Source organism: Harmonia axyridis, chromosome 6, assembly GCF_914767665.1.
Source record: "Harmonia axyridis chromosome 6, icHarAxyr1.1, whole genome shotgun sequence".
Lineage (NCBI taxonomy): Eukaryota > Metazoa > Arthropoda > Insecta > Coleoptera > Coccinellidae > Harmonia > Harmonia axyridis.
Window position 1 is genome coordinate 31320942 of NC_059506.1, and position 24577 is coordinate 31345518.

The window sequence follows — 24577 nt, forward strand, 5'->3', positions numbered from 1 at the left end:
CACTCGGTATCCTATGCTGATTCTAGGGTAGAATTCTATAAGACTTCTTTCCTAGAACATACCGGTTCGCCCTTGCTCACATGAAAATATTTGATGCAAATAACTTTCCATGACGACAAACCAAGGGCGGTCCTAGCCTTAAATTTTGAGGGGGTTCGCCGTTAAGGGTTTCGAGTTTTTCTATGGGACCAAATCCCAGATTACACCGATATCGAGCTTAACCTCTCAAAAATATTTATATTTAGATATTTATATGAATATTTATACAGGGTGTTTCAAGTTCGAAGGCCTATTAGACGTTTCTGGAGAACGGGGCCGATTTGAAATATGAAAATTCAGAATATGACATTGTTCATGATGCCCTATTCAGCTAAAATATTTTAGAAGTTCTGGCACTTCCGGTTATACAAGAATTAGAAAAAAAATTCTTCGAAAAAAACATTTTTTTTCATTTTGTGTCTCAGATATTATGAAGATTTCCATTCTCAATTACTCTCTGCTAAAATTATTGCGTTAGTTCTCATAGTTTTCAAAATATTAAGAAAAAACCGTAAAAAAAAGAGAATTTCCGTAGTCACTATCACGTGAATTATTTTCACTGTGAATATCCTATGCGTATACTCAATTCACTTTCACAAACTAGAATGATGTTGGAATATCGTGCATATCTTGAATTTGAAAAATATCATCACAGGGTGTTTCAAATATTGTGCCAAAAATTGTGAACAAAATTTGATCATAACTTTCGATTTTCAAATCAGAACCCTATTTTTTTGTGATTTCGTTGAATTCTACGGTAAAAATAAGGATAGTGTTCAAACATGATTATGCTCTCAAATTCAATAATTCAAGAGTTATTCCAGATTTTATGAATTTATGTTATACGTAGGGTCAATTTCATTCAATCTGTTTCTAGAGTGCGTTTCAAATATTCAATTATTTCAAAGTGACAGGTGTACTCATTATTGAATCTAGTAGATTATAATTTGATGATATGAATCCCCGTTATTCAAATAATGAAATTCTGGATCTATTCCATATCCACGGTGAATGCAACAGAATTGTTTCGAGAACTTGTCGAGCATTCAATCAGAAATATCCACATTTACCACCAATTGACGAGAAGATAATTCGGAAGGATGTTTCAAACTTTCTGTTACTCCCTTTTTATCACCACGCTGATTTTTTCCTGAATTCATAAAATGTATTCTACCGCTTTTTCATATGAATAGAATTGGCACACAGGAGTCCTGCATGATTTTATTTCATTTGGTAGGTAGAGGTTTTTTTCTTCTAGGTAGGTACTCCATCCAGTATAATGGATATTCATGAAGTATGCAACATCCTTTCAAGTAGATGAGGAAATTTCTGATTTAAAATTTGATGAGTTCTACCAATAATTCTATTGCATTCATCGTGAATATGGAATTAGATATTTATAATACAAGTGCAGAACTTATTGATATTCTTCCAAGAGTTCAGAATGACCGAGTGGTAGAATGAGCCTTCTGTACGAGTTTTAAACATTATGTTCCCGAATTCACTGCCTTTTTATTGAAATTGACGGAAATTTCCATAAATATCTATTAGTGATTTTTGCATTGAAAAATGTTGGTTGGTAGAACAGAAACAGAAACAGAAATTTGACAAATAATAGATAAATCCGTTCCAGTCTATTTTGTTCCACAAAATGTGCCGGAAAGAACTGATTTGCCACATAATTAGAGAAAAGTATATCCAGAATTTTGTCATTTGAATATCGGAAATTCAATTCGTGAAATCAAATTAGTGAAGCTTTGATAATGAAAATACCTGTCACATGTAAAGTAATTAGATATTTAAATTTCTATGGTCATAGAGTATTATTGCTAGTCTGTCTGGAAACAGATCGAATAAAATTGACCCTACGTATAACATAAATTCATAAAATCTCAAATAACTCTTGAATTATTGAATTTGAGAGCATAATCACGTTTGGACACTACTCTTATTTTTTACCGTAGAATCCAGCGAAATCACAAAAAAATAGGGTTCTGATTTGAAAATCGAAAGTTATGATCAAATTTTGTTCACAATTTTTGGCACCCTGTAATGATATTTCTCAAATTCAAGATATGCACGATGTTCCAACATCATTTTAGTTTGAGAAAGTGAATTGAAATAGGCATAGGATATTCACAGTAAAAATAATTCAGGTAATTGTGACTAAGGAAATTCTCTCTTTTTTACGGTTTTTCCTTGATATTTTGAAAACTATGAGGACTAACACAATAATTTTAGCAAAGAGTAATTGAGAATGGAAATCTCGATAATATCTGAGACATAAAATGAAAAAAAAGTTTGTTTTGAAAAAAATTTTTTTAATTCTTATATAACCGAAAGCGCCTGAACTTCGAAAATATTTTAGCTGAACAATGTCATATTCCGAAATTTTAGATTTAGGCGTACAACTTTGCTCTTGCCGTTTTGCAATAGCTGGCTGTACCGGTAAGTGGTAGTCGAAATAAATATATCGTAGATGTCATACAATAAGTTTAGTTATTTGTGAACATAACGCCATCGAAATGTTAGTCGATTTGTGTCTGCATCATAAAGTTATTCACGATTAACCATGTCATCTTACGAGTCAAATTCTCGTCATTTGAGGGAGGTTTTAATTTTCTACTGAAATATGAATAAATCTGCGGCTGAGGCTCATCGAATGCTCTCAAATACCTATGGTGAGGCCGCTATTAGTGAAAGAACTTGCCAAGAGGGGTTTCAACGCTTCAAGAATGGTGATTTTGATGTCGAAGACCAGCATCGCGGTGGAAGAGAGAAGGTTTTTGAAGATGCAGAATTGGAGGCAATACTTGATCAAGACTCATTTCAAACGCAACAATAATTGACAGGATCATTAGGACTACAAGCCATTTCAAAACGCCTGAAAGTCATAGGAATGATTCAGAAACAAGAAAAGTGGGTGCCGTACGAGTTGAAGCCGGGAGGTGTTTGAACGGAGTTTGTTTGTTTGTGAACAGCTGCTTTCGAGGCAAAGACGGAAGGAATTTCTGCATCGGCTTGGGACTGGAGACGAAAAACGGGTTCATTACGATAATCCCAAGCACATAAAATCATGTGGATATCCCGGCCATGCTTCCACGTCGACGGCTAAACCGAATATTCTCGGTTCTAAGGTCATGCTCAGTATTTGGTGGGACCAGCTCGGCGTAGTGTATTATGAGTTGTTAAAACCGACTGAAACGATCACAGGCGATCGTTATCGAACGCAATCAATGCGTTTGTGTCGAGCATTGAGAGACAAACCGCCGCAATACGACGAGAGAGTAGATGAATGGATTTTACTGCATGACAATGCTCGACTCCATGTTGCGAAAGTCAAGATATACTTGAAAAAGTTGAAATGGGAATTCCTACCCCACCCGACGTATTCTCCAGACGTTGCTTCCTCGGACTATCACTTGTTTCGATCAATAGCACACAGCCTGGCTGACCAGCACTTCCTATCTTATGAAGAATTAAAAACTTTGATCGATTCGTGGTTCGCTTCAAAAGATGACCAGTTTTTTCAATTCGTACGCTGCTCGAAAGATGTGAGAAAGTAAAGTGACCAGCGATGGGCAATATTTCGAATCATAAATGTATAACCAAATGTATATTTACAATAAAGCCTCAAATTTCGGTAAAAAAATTTGTACGCTTATGTATTTGTTATATTGTAATATATTTATTTACTTATCACGGTTTTATCTATTCAGGTAGAAATTAAAAAAAAAATAGTAAATCTATTGTTTCATATGAAAAAAAAGAAGACAATTGGCAAGTATGACACAACATCTAATTTGGTCTGTGAACCCTTTGAATACCTTGTAATCACAGCGTCCTCGTCAACATCAATGTCCCTGTATATGTTCAGGAGTTCTAAACTGAATCCGATGCCAATATCGAAAAAACCAGAATAACACCATATGAACTACCATTTATTCATTTCGAAAATAAACTTGCCGAATTTTCTGCTCGAATAGCTGAGCGAAAATTATGAGTTTCCATACAGTTTATCTATTAATATGAATTTCCACCAAGTAAAAAACCGATCCCATCAAGAAGATCTGGCATACAGGCAACGTTGCAGATTATTAGATTATTAGACCTAATATTAGGTCTATGCATCTGACAGACGTTACGTATTAAACAGGATGGCCGCCGCCATATATAAACAATCGATAAAATCATCGATTTTGACGAAAAAAAGGTATTTTTATTTCAGGGAAAGCTTGAAATGTGATTAATTAATCATTTCTAACGAGAATCAGTTAATAAAATACAAGAAAACTAGCTATTAATGTGGATAACCTCACCTTCATTAGGCCAATTTCACAATTAAAAAAAAAAAACTAGCTGAATTAATGAATTTATGACAGCGGATTCGTGATCTAAGACCCAAAATAAGTAAGTCTGCAAAATTTCATCACTTTTGAATCATTATTAAAATTAATTCTATATAGTAAACATTGTTTTTCTTTTCAGAAGATGGATTATTTTCGTTTGGATGAATAATTATACAGGATATTTATTTGTCGAATATCAATTAGAAGTATCTAGAGATGTTGGACCAATTCAAGTCTGAAAATTGAGATTAAAGCTTCAAATTATTAACTAATTTGTAAAGAAATACACAATATTTGATCAACAATTATATAGGGTGTATATATATTCGAAGTAGTAATTAGACATTTTGAAATCTGAAATTCTCATTTCTCTAGAAATGGCAATTCCTTTCTTCTTTGAAAAATTTGGGAAAAATGCATAATCAAAATGTGAGAGTTATTATCAGTCAATAGAAATACTACCTGAAAAAGAAACTGCATTCAATGTTTATTTTCAGTTGTGACAAATATTGAATTTACATAATCATTCGATAAGATCTATGAAAAGACCTACAGTGAAATTTTGTTTTAGGAATATTCAGTATAGCTATAATAAACTAAAAAGGGGCAGAATGAATAGATCTACCTTTCAAAAACCCATGGCTAATGTTGCCTTACAAGCAATCGTAATAATATCAGTAACATCTTTGAGAAATCAGGTTATAAGAAGTCCCTCATTTCCGAGGTTCATCAATACTTTTTTCAGTTGAGCAACAAATTATTCTTCTATTTCATAATTTATTAAGAAATACAAGGAAGGACACCTTTTGAAATCTAAAAATTTGGTTAATAGTAGGTTATTTTCCATAATTTATAATATTGAAAGACCAATTGGACATTCCTGAAGAACTAAGGCGTTTTTAGAATCTGAAAATTGTATCGATGAATTTTGCATACTCTTCTGTTCCATATTTCTTAAAGGTATATGGACAAAAATGATTTTTGTGGGTTCTGGTGAATGATCAAAGGGATACAGGTAACAATTTCATTAATACCAGTCGAGATGTAGTTATCATAGATAAGAGATGATATAGAAATTTCACTAGATAATTCTGATTCAGTGGAGGACAGCTGAATTACAGCTTAATCGTGATGGTTCGTTACGTTATAGAGCAAGCTTGTAGCTCTGGGTTTTACTCAGAAGTAAATTGAACAGGGAAATATATATAGTAAATGAAATTTTGACAGATATTAGTTAAAAAAGATCAACAATTGAGCATTGTATTTACATAAAATCAAAAAATAACTTGCTAACTGTTGTTGCATTGTACGTGGATGACTTTTTTGTTTTAACAAATGTTAATTCTGAATGAATATATCTGATAGAAAATTTAAGTGATAATTTCATCATAAAGAATTCAGGGAAAGCTAAAAATATTTAGGGATGAATATCACTAGAAATTATGAAAAAGGTAGTATAGTAATTGTTTATATTCTTCAAGTATGTATTGCAATAATTCAGCATGTCTAATTGTAAACATATGAAAACTCCTTTGAAAACTTAATTGAAATTTGATTCAACAAAAGAGAGTTGTAATGATGAACCATATAAGAAATTAATAGGTTTATTAACGTCTTTAGCAGTATTAACTAATCCTGATAAAGCATACTCTGTTAATCTCTTGAGTCAATTTAATAATTATCTCATTATTGAACACTGAAAAAGTGCAAAATTCATTTCAAGATGCAAGTATAAAGTATTTTATACCTACATTGAATTGCTGGAAAATTTATACCAATTTCGAAAGTAACTGCCATGTCAAAATTCTTCATATACTGAATGATCCTTCAAATTTTATTTCTGTTGTAACATTTTGACTAGTAATTAAAGTGAAAAATTTGAACTGATTTTATATATGTATATAGTATAGCTATAAATGAACAACCTGAAAAGAGACAGAATGAATAGACTTGCCTTTCGAATACCCATGGCTTATGTTACCTCATAAGCAAATTTAATATCTAGGTAGAACCTTTTTGAGAAATCAGGTTATAAGTTTGAGAGTCTCTTAATTTCCAAGGTTTCAGTTGAACGACAAATAATATTATGATAATATAACAGGGTATATATGGTTGAAATTATTCGTATGAAAGATTTCACAACGATTTGATTTCTTCATTATAAATTCAACAGCACTGCACTCAAATTCTTCAAAAACTGATAGGTCACTTATATTTTTGCACTCTTCAGTCGTAAAAGTGTATATTTTAGATATTCCAAAAACACATGGAAATTTTTGAATGTCATCTGACTAACTTGGCTCTTTTTCCAGTAATAAAGCCAATTGTGAATTATCTATAAGGAGTTTTTCTATCTGTTTAATACATGATCAGATGAAGCTTCTGTTCTCTTTTGTAGTTCCATCTTCTGTCGCAATAGATTCAAATTCTCACGAAAGAGAATGTAGTTTTATAGTTTGTGGAAAATAAACGAAAAATTCCTGAAATAAAGTAACATTCATATCCAATTGAATGATACAAACACTTAAAACAAACCTGAATTGAGGAAAATGCATTCGATGATATCAATGTTCATTTCCAAATTTTGACAAATATCTATCGAATTTTCGATTCGCCGAAAACTTTGCATTTCATCTGTCGGCATTTATTTAAATATTGAATAACAATTTTGGAAACTGCAAACTTTTTCAAGAACTTTCATATATCGAAATGGAATATTTATTATTAACATGACACTGACAGCCAAATTGTCCACAGATACCACAGAAATATGGGACTTGAAATGTCAAAATGATCCGAAACACCCCGTATACTCGAAAACCGCGGGGAGAATCGAAGGTTTGGGATTTTTCCCGGGATCTCCAGACGATTTTGAGGGGGGTCTTATTCTTGTCATTTTTGCTCTAGATGGTCCCGTTTGGGCTGTGATTTTACGTTTAAAGTTTGACGTATATGTGCAAGCGGTTTTATATATACTTAGATTCCATACCTATCTATCTCCAAAAAAATTTTGTAAAATCGACCATTGCTAGGTCAAAAAAACCACAGTATTTCATCTCAACTGATAAGACTAGCTACAGTAATAGAAATTGAAACTATTAAATCAATATTTTCCAAATTATGGAGCAATTTCAAAAAGTGGGGCATCTATCCCTACGCTGATATTTTGATCTTTAGGAACCCATTTGTATGTCATAATATTGTATGCTGATATTTTTTTGAAGAAGTGTTAAGCCTTTGTGATGGTCTTATTTTTCGTCGTCGTCTTATTAGTGTCGAGATTGAAATAGAACTTATTGCCTTTTTATTTCCAGAATATTTCATCGCTGACGTCTATATTTTATTTAAATCATTCGAAAGACCTTCACGAAATAACTATAAAAGCGATGTTACAATAAAATACAACTTCAAACCACCTCAGGTTGACGCAATCATCTCCATCATCTCGATATCCTAAAGCCATAACTACACGACAAGGAAATCCCATCGCCGGACCTAAATGAAGACATTAAGACGTTTTTCTGCGGCTTTAATTAATTTCGACAATTTGTCGGTATTAAATTGCGAGGAGAGCGTAGTAATTAGAAATAATGGAAACAGCTTAATGAAACCCGGTTCAGTGCCTCTCGTAAACCGGGAAAAAAGGGTCGTAAAACGGAAAACTCGTAATAATAATGTAGTACAAGTGTTTTTTATGGGCGCCGTAACACTGAGAGCGCGAAAATTATGTTCTCACTCGGGGCCTTCGTGATGCGAAACGCCCGCCGGGCTCTTTTTCTCATTTAAGAGCCTCTATTTGCTATACAGAGTGATTCACTTATATTCGAAAACGGTCTGTTGGGTAGAATTCAGTTATTTCAATTCTGAAGTGTGGTTCAATTTGATTCGATTTGGTAGAAAAAAAAAGTAAAAAAAATTGAAATTATAAAAAGGCAGTGAACTGTATTTTTGTAAATTCGGAAATAAAGGGTGTTTTTCTAGAGCTATAGAACTTTGAATTGCAATAAAACAACGATGGATTATTCGATTGACATGAATTTTATTTATACGCAAGATAATCTTGTGGCATTACATCTTAAATATGATTTCTGGCATATGACCGCCACGGCTGGTTCGGATGTAGTCCAATCTGAACGTCCAATTTTCGATGACTTTTTCCAACATTTGTGGCCGTATATCGGCAATAACACGGCGAATGTTGTCTTTCAAATGGTCAAGGGTTTGTGGCTTATCCGCATAGATCAATGACTTTACATAGCCCCACATAAAGTAGTCTAGCGGTGTTAAATCACAAGATCTTGGAGGCCAATTCACAGGTCCAAAACGTGAAATTAGGCGGTCACCAAAAGTGTCTTTCAATAAATCGCTTGTGGCACGAGCTGTGTGACTTGTTGCGCCGTCTTGTTGGAACCACAGCTTCTGGACATCATGGTTGTTCAATTCAGGAATGAAAAAGTTAGAAATCATGGCTCTATACCGATCACCATTGACTGTAACGTTCTGGCCATCATCGTTTTTGAAGAAGTACGTACCAATGATTCCACCAGCCCATAAAGCACACCAAACAGTCAGTTTTTCTGGATGTAACGGTGTTTCGACATACACTTGAGGATTAGCTTCACTCCAAATGCGGCAGTTTTGTTTGTTGACGTAGCCATTCAACCAGAAGTGCACTTCATCGTTAAACAAAATAAAATGGACGTAGTGCGCGATACGTATTCCGCACAGAACCATTATTTTCGAAATAAAATTGCACTATTTGCAACCGTTGTTCAGGCATGAGTCTATTCATGATGAATTGCCAAACCGAACTGAGAATAAATCACTTGACAGCTGTTAAATCAGTTGCCATCTTGAGCAGTAATTCCAACTTAAAGTTATATACCTCGAAAAAAAACACCCGTTATTTCCTAACACAAATGAATAGATAAATGTACCCAATCAACGATAAGAATATTAATCTTACCTTTATCAGCAAGTTTAGCTGGATCTTGGATGGTGTCTCCAATGACCATGAACAGAGTGAGTGATCGAGCTCGACAAACTATCATGGACACGAAGAATTCTGGTGATGATTGCTGTCAGAGTTAAAAGGGTAACACTTATCCTTGCGGTTTTTATAAACCACGCCACTGGTAACAAAATTAAATCGACACTGTACGAAATTAGTTTGGATATAACTGACACTGAGGACGCAGAAAACGATTACCGAAATTAAAGACAATTAATGAATGAATCAAGAAAATAATAATTCTCAGGATTCGACCGCTATTAAAAAACGACATTAATTAACGTAATATTGATTTTGGATACAGATGTGCTCACTATGGACGCTATTTCAAGACTGACTGAATCAAATGTGTTTTCATTTTCCTATAAAAACGAAAAGAGCAGAGACAATAAACGCCACAGCTGACAAATCAAACGCATTAAATTGAAATCAAGAATTTTCTTAATTCGACAGTACAAGCTCACATTTCATAAAAAAATAAAGGAAAATGAAAAACAAAAAAAAACGTTCATTTGGCATGAACACGGTCGAATATTTCTTTATTCTGTGAAAAGTGTTCTGTCCCAAATTTGATGCTCACTGAAGGCATCTCGAAAAATCTAGAGAAAGGAACAGAGAGAATTTTCTGGAAGTTATTCAATAATTGCTGAGACTTCAGAGAACATACGTACGTTTTTTTAGATTTCAACTCCTTCTCAGGTTTATATTATGATAAATGTAATAATTTTTTTTTATAATTTCTTGGTTAGAAATCCAAGGAGTTGTAAATTCAGGTTAATGTATTCTAATATCGTTGTTCATTCTTCCGAAGCACCTCCCTTGGGATTGGAACATTTTGAAGAACAACCTCCCTTGGGATTGAAAAATTACAACTATACAAGGAGAAACCTCTATTGGTTTTTGATGTGCAAAAAGCGTTTCGTCCCAAATTTGATGCTCACTGAAACTGAAAGCATCTCGAAAACTATTTGTTTCTGAATACTTGAATTTGTGTCGGGAATTCAGCACACAAACTTTGTTTAGGCAAAATTCCTCGATTATTTGTAACGTTGTATCGAAAATGATGATGAATAAATTATTAATACTTATTATAATCTGCTTTCTCATAATTTCGAAAGAAGAGATCAAGGGTTCTTGAAGATTTTTTCTCCGAGTCTTGTAGTTCTCGTGATGCGTTCAATGAGCATCGAATTTGGGACACCCTGTACAAGTCACTGTTGACTTGAGATGCGCGTAAAAGCGCATTTTCTTCTCCATCAAGATTATTTTTAACACACAAGCAACGAAACAATCGCAATTTTGCAAAAAAAAGTATCCTTGTCGTGTTATTTCTCGCAGAAGTGTTCACAATTGGCCAGCAGGATCTTGTGATTTAACACCTTCAGATTTTTTTTGGAGCCAAGTGAAATATGAGGTATATGCCAATCTTCCACAACCGATTCAAGAAATACAAATGCAAATGTGCGAATTGGTCATGGAAATAAAGAAAAGATTAAAAAATTTTACAACAAAAACAAAGACGATTCGATCAATCAACTCTAAGATAATGAAAATTATTCATCACTCTCCACTACTCAACACATCCACCTATTAAGATATATAACTCAATTTCCTTTTCCTTTGTATATTTATAGAAAATAAAATTTTGTCGCTAATAACATTACTTTCGATATTAGATTTTATGATTGTTAATTAATCGGGTACCAGCTTGCTGATGGAATCAAGTTGATGACCAATTGCTGAAGTAATAATTAAGTTATTATTATTATGTATTTGTTGTTATTAATTGGTGTGAAAGTGGATGAATGCAAAGTTTTTGTATTTTTTATCATTCTTAATTTATAGAGGTTGTCAACACTGATTTACATAATATGATAGATTAGCGTAGTTAAAGCGAGAGAGACAGTGACATGTTCATTTCGATGGTTTTAACAGGTTAAACAAAAACGACGAATTTTCACGAATATTTAATGAGAAGTTATACATCCAATTATCCTGCCATCAGTTCATAGTGTGAATGGTATTCTGCAAAGAAAACAAGGTTTCGGCAGGATTGCATCACTTGTCATACCGCCAGTAAAACATCGCTTTAGTTCTTTCCTGACATTAAAACGCTCTGAATATCTGAATTTTTCAGTGTCCTATCTATTCATTAGCAATGTTTGAATATATCTGAAAGTTCATAAATCCAAAGTCAATAAAACTTATGAACTTTACTTGAAATTTTTCATTTTCAAATTTTTCATTTCATAATTTTCGTCGTAGGTGATAATCCACAACTCCCCAACTAAGAACTGAAGTAAAATAAATCCTTACATCACTTTCGCCAAAGGCCTACCATGAAAATTTACATTTTCATTGCCAATACATCAGGACATCAAATTAAATTTTCATTCCAATGAATTTTCTTCATTATAGTTTTGAACGAGTCGTATATATATATTGTATTAGGTGCGACATCTGTTGTCTCTTGCTTCTATTAAAAATGTATAGATTTCTACAGTTTCTCGGGCGTTTTTACAGAATACTTCAGCATATTAGTTATGGTACTACTTCAATAGAGGGCACTAAAAATAAGCATACAGAAATCTATATAATAGTAGAAGAGAAATCTTTTTTTGATGCAATTATTCTGATAGGAAGTTTTCTACCTTGAAATCTTGTTCTTCCAAATTGAAAAAGATTATCAATGAATAGGTCATCTATTAATTCTGTTAGACTTCTTCTAACCAACAAGCGCGGTCCCAGGGTGGGGGGTCAAGGGGGTCATGACCCCCCAAAATGGAACCACCTAACAATCAATATACGTTTCAAGCAGACAATATACGAAATCAGTGTTGCCACCTCAACTTCAACAGAATAAGCTAGTGTAGCGTTCAAAAAATGCTAGAAATATGCTAATTTTTTTTTAAATATGCTGAAAAAAAGGCTAGATATTTTGACTGTTTTTTTTCCTACATTTATGAATTAGTATATATCAGTTAACTTGAATTTCACAAATTTGGAGGTCATATAGGATATAACCTGTTTATCTATGGTTTGAAGGACCAGCATCACAGAATAGATAGTCCCGCGTTCCGAAATTCCTGGCAGTACTGTCCAAAAAAATTCCCACTGTTTGAGTTCACTAAATCCACCATAAATTGAAGACATTTCCATTCAACTTTGGTGTTGACTATATACATATATTTATAATAAACAAACTAAATAAAAATAAACTCAATTTATAGGGAAAAAAACTGTCGTAATTTTAGCAATCAAATCATTGAACTGAATATTTTATTCAAATAGATTAAGTATTCGGGAAGAGATACTGTCAGCTTTCATTATTCACAATTTTACATTATATAGATCCAGGACAGTGATATATTATAAGAGTTTTATAGGGCTATAAAAGTATGTTTTTGTTTTGTTGAGGAATTTCAAAATTGAAATATGGATTCAGATTCAGATCGTGAAATATCATTTATTGACAACTAATATTAAAAATTTATAATTTATGTTAACTTTGTGGCCTCAAAAGCAGAGAACATTACTTGAAAATTGAAATTCCTGATTTTCTATGATCACCGTCGAGATTTTGCAATGTTGACAAACATATATCATGTTTAGCTAAATATCGATAATAATCAAACGGTAGAAATTATAAACATCGGTTAATACTAAAGATTGATTATGGAAACGAAGTTTATTTTTTGAATGGTGAAATTGGCTTTTCGTTTTTGAAAATATGCTAAATAATATGCTATATGCTAAACGCCAAAACATAAAGCTAAACATGTCTGAAATATGCCAAATTTAGCATAAAAAATGCCAAGTTGGCAACACTGTACGAAATGGTCCCATCAAAAAACTTGTAGCCCATAACGGCGACCCCCCTAAAATTTAAGGCTTGAACCGCCTTGCTAACCAATAGGGGGTTGTGTACCCAATAACCCCCTCTCGTTACGCCTATGTTTAATGAAGTGGTATTCTGTAAAGAAGTCCCAGAGATGGTCTTTTTTTAAACTTATTAATGATCATCGAAATTTAATTTATTGTCGAAATTTTATTTTCAGAAAGTTTTGTAATAAATTTATTCATTGAAATATGTATTTGATTCGAATTATTCCAATACTAATGATTATTATATTGAAGTGCAAAAAATCACGAAAAAAAAATTAATTTGTTACTTCGAATCAATTGCAAGATATTTCATGAATATTTTGTAACGAAAGATATTCGAATTCGCAGTATTTTTGGAAAATGATAAAATATTGAGAATGCAGATAACCATTATTTCAAAAATATTTTCAAATTATCAAAATTGTTCGAAATAGTTTTTTTTTTGTTAAAAGAAAGCTGCACTAATTACTTAAGTGATTTTTTCATACGTTTTAGAAATATTCATTCGATGTATGAAGGATTTCATAAAAAAAATTGAAGATATCCGAAACAACAAGTAAAATCAGCTGTTTAGGTACCAACAAGTACCAATTCCCAAAAATACGTGTACATATCGTATTTTGTTAGCAGGTTCACACCAAACACCTATAGATGAATAAACACAATAAACAGAACACAGGTGCTAAAGAAACCTCTTTACACAAAAAATTACCATCGTTGTCAATACAAAAGGACCCACCTGTATATGCGACACTGAGAAACGTGTTCTTTGACAGCCGAAATACCAATGATTTAACACTAATTTTTACCTGTATACCTCGGGAAGGTTAAAGAAGGAAAGTCTCGCAAATATGAATGATGTAGGCTGGTTCTACGTATTGTACGAGGGGTACCTGACAAGTGTAGTGACTTTTTATTTCAGGTCAAGAAATATTTTTTGAAGAATACGAAGTTGGTAAGTTACGTGACTTTAGGAAAGAATAATATGTTTTTTTTCTCGAAAAATTCACATATTATTGTGATCTTGGCCTCCATTTAGCAGTTTCACTATTTTTATTTTTTTATGAGTTGAATCAGGTAACCAAATAGTTTCGGATGTGGGCTTATACTTTTGTATAACCATAAATATTTGCTGGCTATCATTTTGCAAAAATGTGCGTAATTTTCGAATTATGAGCCGAGATTATTCTCAAATAATAGGAATCTACCCATTTATGAAAGATTTTACGTCAAATTGATGATAGGAGTCTGTTCGACCTTTTGAACGAATTATGTACTAAGAAACTCAAAATTTTCAGGATTGGTTCAGGGTCTGAATGTCTTGGTTAATTTCGTTAAACAAATGTTGGTTTTTTTTTTATTCCCAATGACTGGAGAAATATTCATTCGATCGACTTGGAATTTAATAATCTGCTTTAAAATAGCAAAACGGATATTCATACTCAGAGTTGTGAGGATCACATAATACGCTAATACGCTCTATTAGTGATGACGTCACACACCGCTATTTGAGTTCTCCTGTCAGTGTTCGGAATCCAATTAAACAAATTGTCATTCAAATTAGTACGTTGTCGTTGAAGAAAAGGCTTATTTTGAGAAATAAGATTATTCAAGGAAAGAATTTACTATTAATTGATATACAGAAAGCACGAGATTAATGCTAGTAAGTTCGAACTTGAAGTTCAACTAATAAACACAGCTTTTTACAAAATCTGGGAAATGATACAGGATTCAAACTTACTGGTATTAACCTCGTTCTTTCTGTCTATCAATTAATACTGAAATCGTTCTCAAATACTCTTATTTATGACAATAAGCCAATTCCTCCAACGACACCGTACTAATTTGAATGACAATTTATTTGTTTGGATTCCGAACACTGACAGGAGAACCAAAAATGACGGTGTGTGACGTCACACTAATAGACCGTATTGGAATTGAAGAAAAAATATTTCTTTTGAAATTTTGATTTCTCAGAATCTATCAGTCGGATTCCACAGAAATAATAATGTGAGGTATATGTATTTAAATTACTTAGATTTTCTCCGGGAAAAAAATATGAATAAGTTTCTCTGTATACTTCTGAATTTACTTTCGTAAATAGACAGATTGTTTTGAATTTCATCGATTATTTGCAAGGAGAGTTGAACGCCATTACTAAAAATGGAATCATATACGCTTCAACAACCCAATGAAATTGTTAAAATTCAATACAAAAATGGAAAAACTCAAGTACTTTTGGGTAGTTGTGGAGTACCTTCTCAGCCGCCAATAATGAAACTGGTGAAAAAATTTGAGCTGTTCGGACAAGTGTGTGATGTGAATGATCGCAACCGTGTACGTCGCTCAAGAAAAACTGAGAATATTGCTGTTGTATCCCGTAGTGTTGACAAAAACCGATTTTTGTCGATTCCTCGTTGATCTTGGGAATCAAGCTAAAATTAATGATTTCTTATGGCCAGAATTGAATATATTTGACGTGTCAGATGTTTATTTTGAACAAGACGACGCTACGTGCCACACAAGCAACGGAACAATCGCAATTTTGCAAGAAAATTTTCTGGTCTTCTTATTTCTTGAAGAAGTAATCAACAAGATCTTGTAACACTTCTTTATTTGGGGCCACGTAAAAGATGAAGTCTTCAAGACAGAATTCATGAAGTTATTGGAGACATACAAGGGCGAATGTACGAATTGGACGTGAAAAATTTCATAAAAAGGATATTGTGCTGCAACCGTAGCTGTGGCGGCCATTTGGCTGATATCGTTTTCCATCATTAATGGCATACCTGCCTTTATGTTTTATGGCATATCATTTTGTAGTTGTTACTTGTGTAATTGTATTTTGAAGGTTTCACATCACATGCATTTATGTTCCTACAAATGAATTAAGTAAAGGGTGTATTTTTTAGAGCTAAAGAACTTTAAATTGCAATAAAACAACGATGGATTATTCGATTGACATGAATTTTATTTATCCGCAAGATAATCTTGTGGCATTACATTTCAAATATGATTTCTGGCATATGACCACCACGGCTGGCTCGGATGTAGTCCAATCTGGACGTCCAATTTTCGATGACTTTTTCCAACATTTGTGGCCGTATATCGGCAATAACACGGCGAATGTGGTCTTCCAAATGGTCAAGGGTTTGTGGCTTATCAGCATAGACCAATGACTTTACATAGCCCCACAGAAAGTAGTCTAGCGGTGTTAAATCACAAGATCTTGGAGGCCAATTCACAGGTCCAAAACGTGAAATTAGGCGGTCACCAAACGTGTCTTTCAATAAATCGATTGTGGCACGAGCTGTGTGACATGTTCCGCCGTCTTGTTGGAACCACAGCTCCTGGACATCATGGTTGTTCAATTCTGGAATGAAAAAGTTAGTAATCATGGCTCTATACCGATCACCATTGACTGTAACGTTCTAGCCATCATCGTTTTTGAGGAAGTGCGGACCAATGATTCCACCAGCCCATAAAGCGCACCAAACAGTCAGTTTTTCTGGATGTGACGGTGTTTCGACATACACTTGAGGATTAGCTTCACTCCAAATGCGGCAGTTTTGTTTGTTGACGTAGCCATTCAACCAGAAGTGCGCTTCATCGCTAAACAAAATGAAATGGACGTAGTGCGTGATACGTATTACGCACAGAACCATTATTGTCGAAATAAAATTGCACTATTTGCAAGCGTTGTTCAGGCGTGAGTCTATTTATGATGAATTGCCAAACCAAACTGAGAATAAATCACTTGACAGCTGTTAAATCGGTCGTCATCTTGAACAGTAATGCCAACTTAAAGTTATATATCTCGAAAAAAAACACCCGTTATAAAGATTATAAGAAAAATCTTGAAACTAAAACATGGATACGAAAACGTGCTAAAGCTTCAGACTAATTATTTTCTTGTTGTACTAATTCCAGAAATTTTTCGATAATTCTTAATTTTCTGCTTTATTGAAGAATTTCCGGTTTTCGAAGGTCGAAAAAAAGAAATTCTACCTTCTCCGTATTCAAAATTGTGCTAACTACATAGCAGACCTGCAGTCTACCTGTTGCCATTTTTATCTACCTTCCTTTCACTTGTTTTTCGACGTCCCCCGTAGCGTCAACATCGACGAGGCCACCACCAGTCCCCTGTGCATACCATAGAATAACGGGACGCTCCCAGCTCACAAACATTAAACACGACTCTGTGTTCACCTCGGCCAACTCGATATTATGATAGTCAATTTTACCAAAAGATGACTTAGAACCGACTTAAGTGCGTTAAAACGCGTAGTTTTGGACAAATCCCGCTTGACCTGTGTGAACCCTAGTGTTTTTTCGTGCCCATATCGTTTCCGACGAGTGATTTGTGATTGTTTTGCAACCACGTTCCAGGAATTCCAAGAGACTTCGACGTTGGAGCAAGAAGGAAACCCAAAGTTACGTTGTGGCAGTGTTTACGTATAGGGAACAAGCATATTGGATAATTTTTCTAGGAGAAAGGTGAGTTTTTAGACGATTGAAATGGTTTTTTGGTTGGCGAAACACCTTACTCTACTTTTACTAGAGGATATTGGTCAATGTTGGATTATGAGAGAACTTTAATAACGTTGAGGAATTTCAAATATTGGGATTGGTTGCGAAAACTTCGGATTGCAGATTATTCAGAGAATTTGCTGTTCTATTTTATTTAAATTTCATAAAAATTCATGTTTTTTATTATACCAAAATGCACAAATTTATTTGAGTTGCGAGGAACTTGTTAAAAAATTCTTTCGTTCTTTTCTGATTGTCGAAGTCTTTCATGGGAAATTCTTTTAGACACACTCTTTACGAAAATTTAATTTTAATCGTCATTATAATTTCTAATTAGAAGTAGCTATTTGGCATTCCATACTTAACATTTTATTTATAAGATTCAACAGATATCCACACTCATTTGAAATAACGATTGTAAATAGCTATAAATTAGAATTTCCCATTAACTTTTGAGAATTACATCTTTCTCATTAATTTGACATTATGTAAAGGTATGTCGTTGGAATGTTGAAAAACCAATATAACATTAAAATTTTTCAAAAAAGCACTGACCTGGCGTCAAGATCTTTTGAGAACTTGTTGATTCATGCGCTTATTGGGCTTTTTAAGTCTATTTAACTTGATACGATCTTTAGATTCCGCTAATATGATCTTCCTTGAGTTCGATGACATTCAAGTTGTTATTTCAAATAAAAAAACTAAATTTCAAACTATGTTGGATCTGTTGCACCGCACCATACAGGACATGAGGATGGAGAGGCTTGTCAACAATCATTCTTGGATTTTCTGAGCCCAGAAAATCCAAGAATGTTTGTTGAAAAGCCTCTCCATTGCCTATTAACTTAGTGAAAGAGGTGAAAATTGGTCTCATCACTAAAGATAATTTTTCGATGTATTTCAAGAAGATACGACGTTTTTGGTGATCGACCAGCTGTGAATTCCTGTGTTAACTGAACTTTAAAACTCTTGAGATCTAAATATTGCAGCCAAATTTCCAAGATCGACAAAGAATCGACAAACCTAGGTTGTCATCACACTAGGGTCTACAGCAGCAATCTCTTGAGCGACGCTTACGGTTTCGATCATTCACATCACTAACTTGTCCCAACAATTTCAATACTGCCAGCCGAGAAGGTGCTTCACGACAATCCAAAAGTGCTTCACTGGAACAGCAAAATTTTCATCATTTTTGTAGTGAATTCTTCTTCTCCTTCAAGTGCCGTCTTCGCTCCGAAGTTTGGCTATCATCAAAGCTATGCCTATTCTCGATATTGCAGATCTAAACAATTGGCAGTTGTTGCAATTGTACCAATCTCTCAAGTTCTTCAACCATGAGTTTCTTCTTCTTCCAATTGATCTTTTGCCCATTATCTTTCCCTGGACAATAAGCTGCAGCAACCGGTATCTATCTCCCCTCATAATATGTCCCAGGTATTTGCGCTTGAATTCAACAGTTTCAATTCGTTGTTGAAGTATTTATCGTTCAATTAGAAGTATTGGCGTAGTTTTCATTTGTCGAACGTCAAAAGATCACACCTTAAAAAGTGACAACTACCCAGATAGTGGACTATTCAAAAAGAAACCTCTTGCTCTTATTGTAAAGACCTGTATTTGTATGAGAAATCCTAAGCTTCTAGAGTACCTAGTAAAACCACAGAAGGGACATTGACCCAAGTGATACAGCCATTTAGATACAGATTAATGTTTATTAATATAATCAGCATTATCCGAATATTTAACGTACGAAATTAGGACTCTACCAAGCGTTTAACTTGCTGAGATTTCAATAGCAACCATTTTGATTTAATGATCTAAGAAGCGATCATTTACGCCATCCAACTAAGGTGTAAACGAAATATTAGTTATGTAAATGTGAGACGAGATCATAGGATGATACTGGGTCACCACAAAAAGTCAGGAAATAGGTAGTAGGTAACCGACTTACAGACCAGCATTGGTCCTAGTAGAGTTGCCTAACCTAACCTAACCTAACACTTGAATATTCAAACCAGTATTTTTCGTGGATTAAATATTTCTAATTTCATAATAGTCAATTATTAAAATTTAAATCAGACCTAGTTTAAGCTCTTGTCTGTGTTATTCCAAAGTATTTAACGCCTTCAAATAGGTAATATTTGATATTCTATATTCTTGTAAAACGGTCAAAAATGTTTTCTCCGTGTTTAATGAATTTTATAGCCCCTTTTTTGACTTTTGTATCACCTTTTTGTACCTGAAATTTTATAAATACTCTGTAACATTTTTAAACTGAAACTGAACTTGATTTATGTTTAAAACAGCGCGTTTATACAACCTGAGAACAGGAAAAAGTCGTTGGGGACAGATCTGGCGAATACGGTGGATGCAGAAGCAATTTGAAGCCCAATTCATGCAATTTTGCCACTGTTTTCATTGATTTGTGACAGGGCGCATTATCTTGATGAAACAGTCCTTTTTTTCTTCAAATGGGGCAGTTTTCAACGATTTCATCCTTCAAACGATCCAATTATGCTATATAATAATCGCTGTTGATGGTCTGGCCCTTTTGGAGGTAATCAATGAGTATTGAATCTTGCGCATCCCAGAATATGATACCATAACCTTGCCAGCTGACTGTTGTGTTTTACCTCGCTTTGGATTCGGTTCATCGTGTGCACTCCACTCAGCTGACTGTTGATTGGACTCCGGAGTGAAATGATGGAACCATGTTGCATCCATCATCACATATAGAAGCAAAAATTCAGATTTATTGCACTTAAACAGCTTCAAACACTGCTCAGAATTATTAACACATTGCTTTCGATCGATTGTGAGCTTATGCGGCTACCATTTTGCACACAGCTTTCTCATGTACAAATATTCGTGAATGATATGATGTACACGTTCAGATGATATCTACACAATGTCTGCTATCTCGATCAACTTCACTTTATGGTCCTTCAAAAGTATTTTGTGAACTTTTTTGATTTTTTCGTCGTTGACAGCCTCTTTTGGGCGTCCGCTGTCTTCGGTGCTCATTTCACCACGTTTAAACTTAGCATGCCAATCAATGATGATTGATCTTTCTGGTGCAGACCCCGGAAATTCTTCATCAAGCCAAGATTTTGCTTCAACTGTATTTTTTTCCTTCATAAAGCAATATTTTATCAGCACACGAAATTCTTTTTTTTCCATCTTTTTCTAATAATGAAAGTAGCTACACTCACAACGCAATATCTCACAAACTATTGGTCGAACAGCTGTCAAATTTTGACACGTATTGTTTGAAGGTTGGTACTGACTGAAAATCATATGGATTTAATACTAGCACCGCCATCTGTACATCACACCGGGGACTTTTTAATTGGCCTAATAGCATAGTATAAGGAAAGGATAGTAAGCCAGTGTAGTGCTTTTTTCGATTTTGTTGATGTTGAGCGCCATCTAGTTGTACTCACGTTTTACTCGAATTTTCTGTCAAAAATTGGTCCGTAAAGTGGAGCCCTCTGAAAAAATCGGTGTTATTTTGAAGAACTGAAATATTTGAAATAGAGTGGCCAGAAGATTTCTATATTTTGATATTTTTTTTGCTCTGTAATAAGCATTTACGCCAGTGGCGTGTATTTGTGATAACTTAATAATAACATAAAAATTGTTGACAATGTCATGCGACCCCTTTTCAACCACGCCACTGAAGGAATTATCGTATTATTTCTGCGCCATCTATAGCTCATGATTTAGTGCCATCTATTATCGAGACCCAAATCCAACTACAGTAGCGACCCCTGGTGACTATTTCCTTGCCGTCAAACGGCGGTTGGCTTACTATCCTTTCCTTATACTATGCTAATAGGTACATCAGAAATCAGTCTAGAAATAGACCTGAAAATAGGCGTCAACATATACAAGAAAATAACCTAGTGTGATACGGGGTTAAGCGACTAGACGACTCCTTACAAGTCCCGTACAGATTTCGAGGAAATTCCACTAATTACACGTAATTGGCCAAATTAACTTCCGTTTCCTAGGAAGTTTCTTCGCTCACTTCACCATAGATTATCGAATATACAGAGCCTTCTTTCCACCAATGTTTATCGCTTAACGCTTCTATGAACCACGAAATTTCGTACGGATTCGTTTTTCATGCAAGAATTCGATGGATATGAATGATATCTTTTTTTCCCGTCTCGCCAGTTACTCAACTGATGGTTTATTCAACAAGTTTTCACTTTTAATTAAGATCGTTCTGTCTAGATCGTGAAGAGTTCATGCCAAATTTTAAACGCTGCGATTAAAAAAGAAATGTCCATTTTGTAACAATAGTTCTAGTTTTTGCTTGTCGAAGGTATTGCACAAAAATTGTTCCGAATAAACAATGTGTTTGGTGAAGATTGTCAAAAATTGGAGAGGTGAATCATTGAATAATAATTGAATAATAAGTTCTGTTTTTTTCAATATATTTTTTTCAATTCCTCTCCCTTTCAAAGTTGCAGTCCTTTAAACACAATAAAGAATTATCCTTATCATATAACAGGCCAATTGAAAATTCCCCGGTCTACCACAGTAAAACACATTATTTTGGCAAAATTCGATTTTATTATTCAACATAGTTGCCTTCGAGGGCGATACAGCGATTATAGCGATCTTCCAACCTTTGGAGACCTTTTTTGTAGTACGATTTATCTTTCGCTTCGAAACAGGCATCAGTTTCGGCGATTACTTCTTCTTGGCGCTAAATTTCTATCCAGCGAGCATTCTTTTGAGGTCTGAGAACAGGAAAAGTCGCTGTGGCCAGATCTGGCGAATACGGTGGATGCAGAAGCAATTCGAAACCCAATTCAAGCAATTTTGCCATTGTTTTCATTGATTTGTGACACGGCGCATTGTCTTCATGAAACAGCACCTATTTTTTCTTCAAATGCGGCAGTTTTTTAACGATTTCATCCTTTGAACGATCCAATAACGCTATATAATAATCGCTGTTGATGGTCTGGCCCTTTTGGAGGTAAGCAATGAATATTATACCTTGCGCATACCAGAATACTGAGGCCATAACTTTACCGGCTGACTGTTGTGTTTTTCCTCGCTTTGGATTCGGTTTTTCGTGTGCAGTCCACTCAGCTAACTGCCGATCGGACTCCGGAGTGAAATGATGGAGCCATTTTTCATCCGTTGTCACATATCGACGCAAAAATTCAGGTATATTGAACTCAAACAGCTTCAAACACTGCTCAGAATCATAAACACGTTGTTGCTTTTGATCGATCGTGATCTCGCGCGGCACCCATTTTGCAAACAGCTTTCTCATGTACAAATATTTGTGAATGATATTATGTAGGTACACGTTCAGATGATATCTTCACAATGTCTCCTATCTCGATCAACTTCACTGTAAGGTCATTCAAAATCATTTTGAGAACTTTTTTGATTTTTTCGTCGGATGACAGCCTTTTTTGGGCGTCCACTGCGTTCGCCGTCTTCGGTGCTCATTTCACTACGTTTAAACTTAGCATACCAATCAATGATGATTGATTTTCCTGGTGCAGAGCCCGGCAACTCTTCATCAAGCCAAGATTTTGCTTCAACTGTATTTTTTTCCTTCAAAAACAAAAGTAGCTACACTCACAACGCCATATCTCACGAACGGACTGCTATCAAATTTTGACACGTATCGTTTGAAGATTGGTACTAACTAAAAATCATATGGATTTAATACTAGCACCACCATCTGTGCATCAGACCGGGGACTTTTCAATTGGCCTAATAGGTTTGTAACACATAAATGGTGCAGATTTCAAAAACATTTGGAATTGGACTGTTTTCGGTTAAGAAATCAAAATTTTTCTCCAGTTATTATTTATAGTTATTATTTTTTTTTCTAGAAAAGTACAAGCTTTGGAAAAAACCTCAGTTCTTCTTCGAAATGTGATAAAATTTAGAAAACAATTTCTTCTCCTCTCTTATCTCAATTTAAAAAAAAGGTATCACCTTAGTACTTAGGTCACAGAATATTTTGGATCAGTAGAGAATATCGAATGAATAAACTGAAACCTGTTATTGGTAAAATTCCTTCATTCAATTGTAACTTGATCAAAATACAGACATTGTGACGATATGATATGCCTTGACTTTTACCTTTTATTGGTGAGTAATTTTTGGTAATTGCTTAAGAAACAATAGATACAGTGTTCTCAACACTTTCAGTGTTATTGCTTTGAACATAGTAATTAAACGCCTCAAGCTATACCAGCGTCTAGAAAAATGTAAGACAGTTATGTTTATTTGAAATTCTTAGAAGACTTTCGTAGTCTCTGAAAGACGTAATATGTTAAACATAACACCTATGTAGATTAGGCTAATGTTTCTGAACAACGGTAATGTTGAAAAACATGTATATATTTGCAACTCCTTGTCGGCCCTAAATAATGCATACAAATATATTTTCATGATCATAACAACCTTGATACAATTTAGCCATTTTTCAAGTCAATTATTTATAAGCAGTCACAAAAAATGAGGAAATGATCATGTTAGGTATAGTTATTATATAATACTAAAAGAATTTTTGTCATGGCAACGGGACCATAGATTTTTGGGTTGTTTTATGTTTTGGGGGATTGCGAGGAATCGGCGTGGCGGAGATGGACTGGGAGGATCGGGTTGGAAAGTGAAAGGTTCGAAGTTGATGTGGGCGAAATTTCGTAGCGATCGGACGGTTTTTTGTATTTTTAAAAAATTCCGGAAAATGTCGAAAAATCCCTCACTAATCGCGATTTTCAAA

The 24577-nt window shown here is 34.3% G+C and overlaps 2 protein-coding genes across 3 annotated transcripts in view; one reads left to right on the top strand and one right to left on the bottom strand.

Annotated features, from left to right (window-relative positions):
* Positions 1–9707, bottom strand: part of LOC123681755 (homeobox protein unc-4) — a 174873-nt gene extending 165166 nt beyond the window's left edge. The window contains exon 1 of the mRNA XM_045620029.1: positions 9355–9707. Coding sequence (XP_045475985.1) covers positions 9355–9439 — 85 coding nt within the window. The 5' untranslated portion in view covers positions 9440–9707. The remainder of the gene's footprint in view (positions 1–9354) is intronic.
* Positions 9708–17458: 7751 nt separating this feature from the next.
* Positions 17459–24577, top strand: part of LOC123681757 (unconventional myosin-XV) — a 78549-nt gene continuing 71430 nt past the window's right edge. The window contains exon 1 of one of the 2 annotated variants that reach the window (XM_045620030.1): positions 17459–17781. The gene's annotated coding sequence lies outside the window, so the exon portion shown is untranslated. The remainder of the gene's footprint in view (positions 17782–24577) is intronic. The other variant, XM_045620031.1, reaches the window with a different exon arrangement.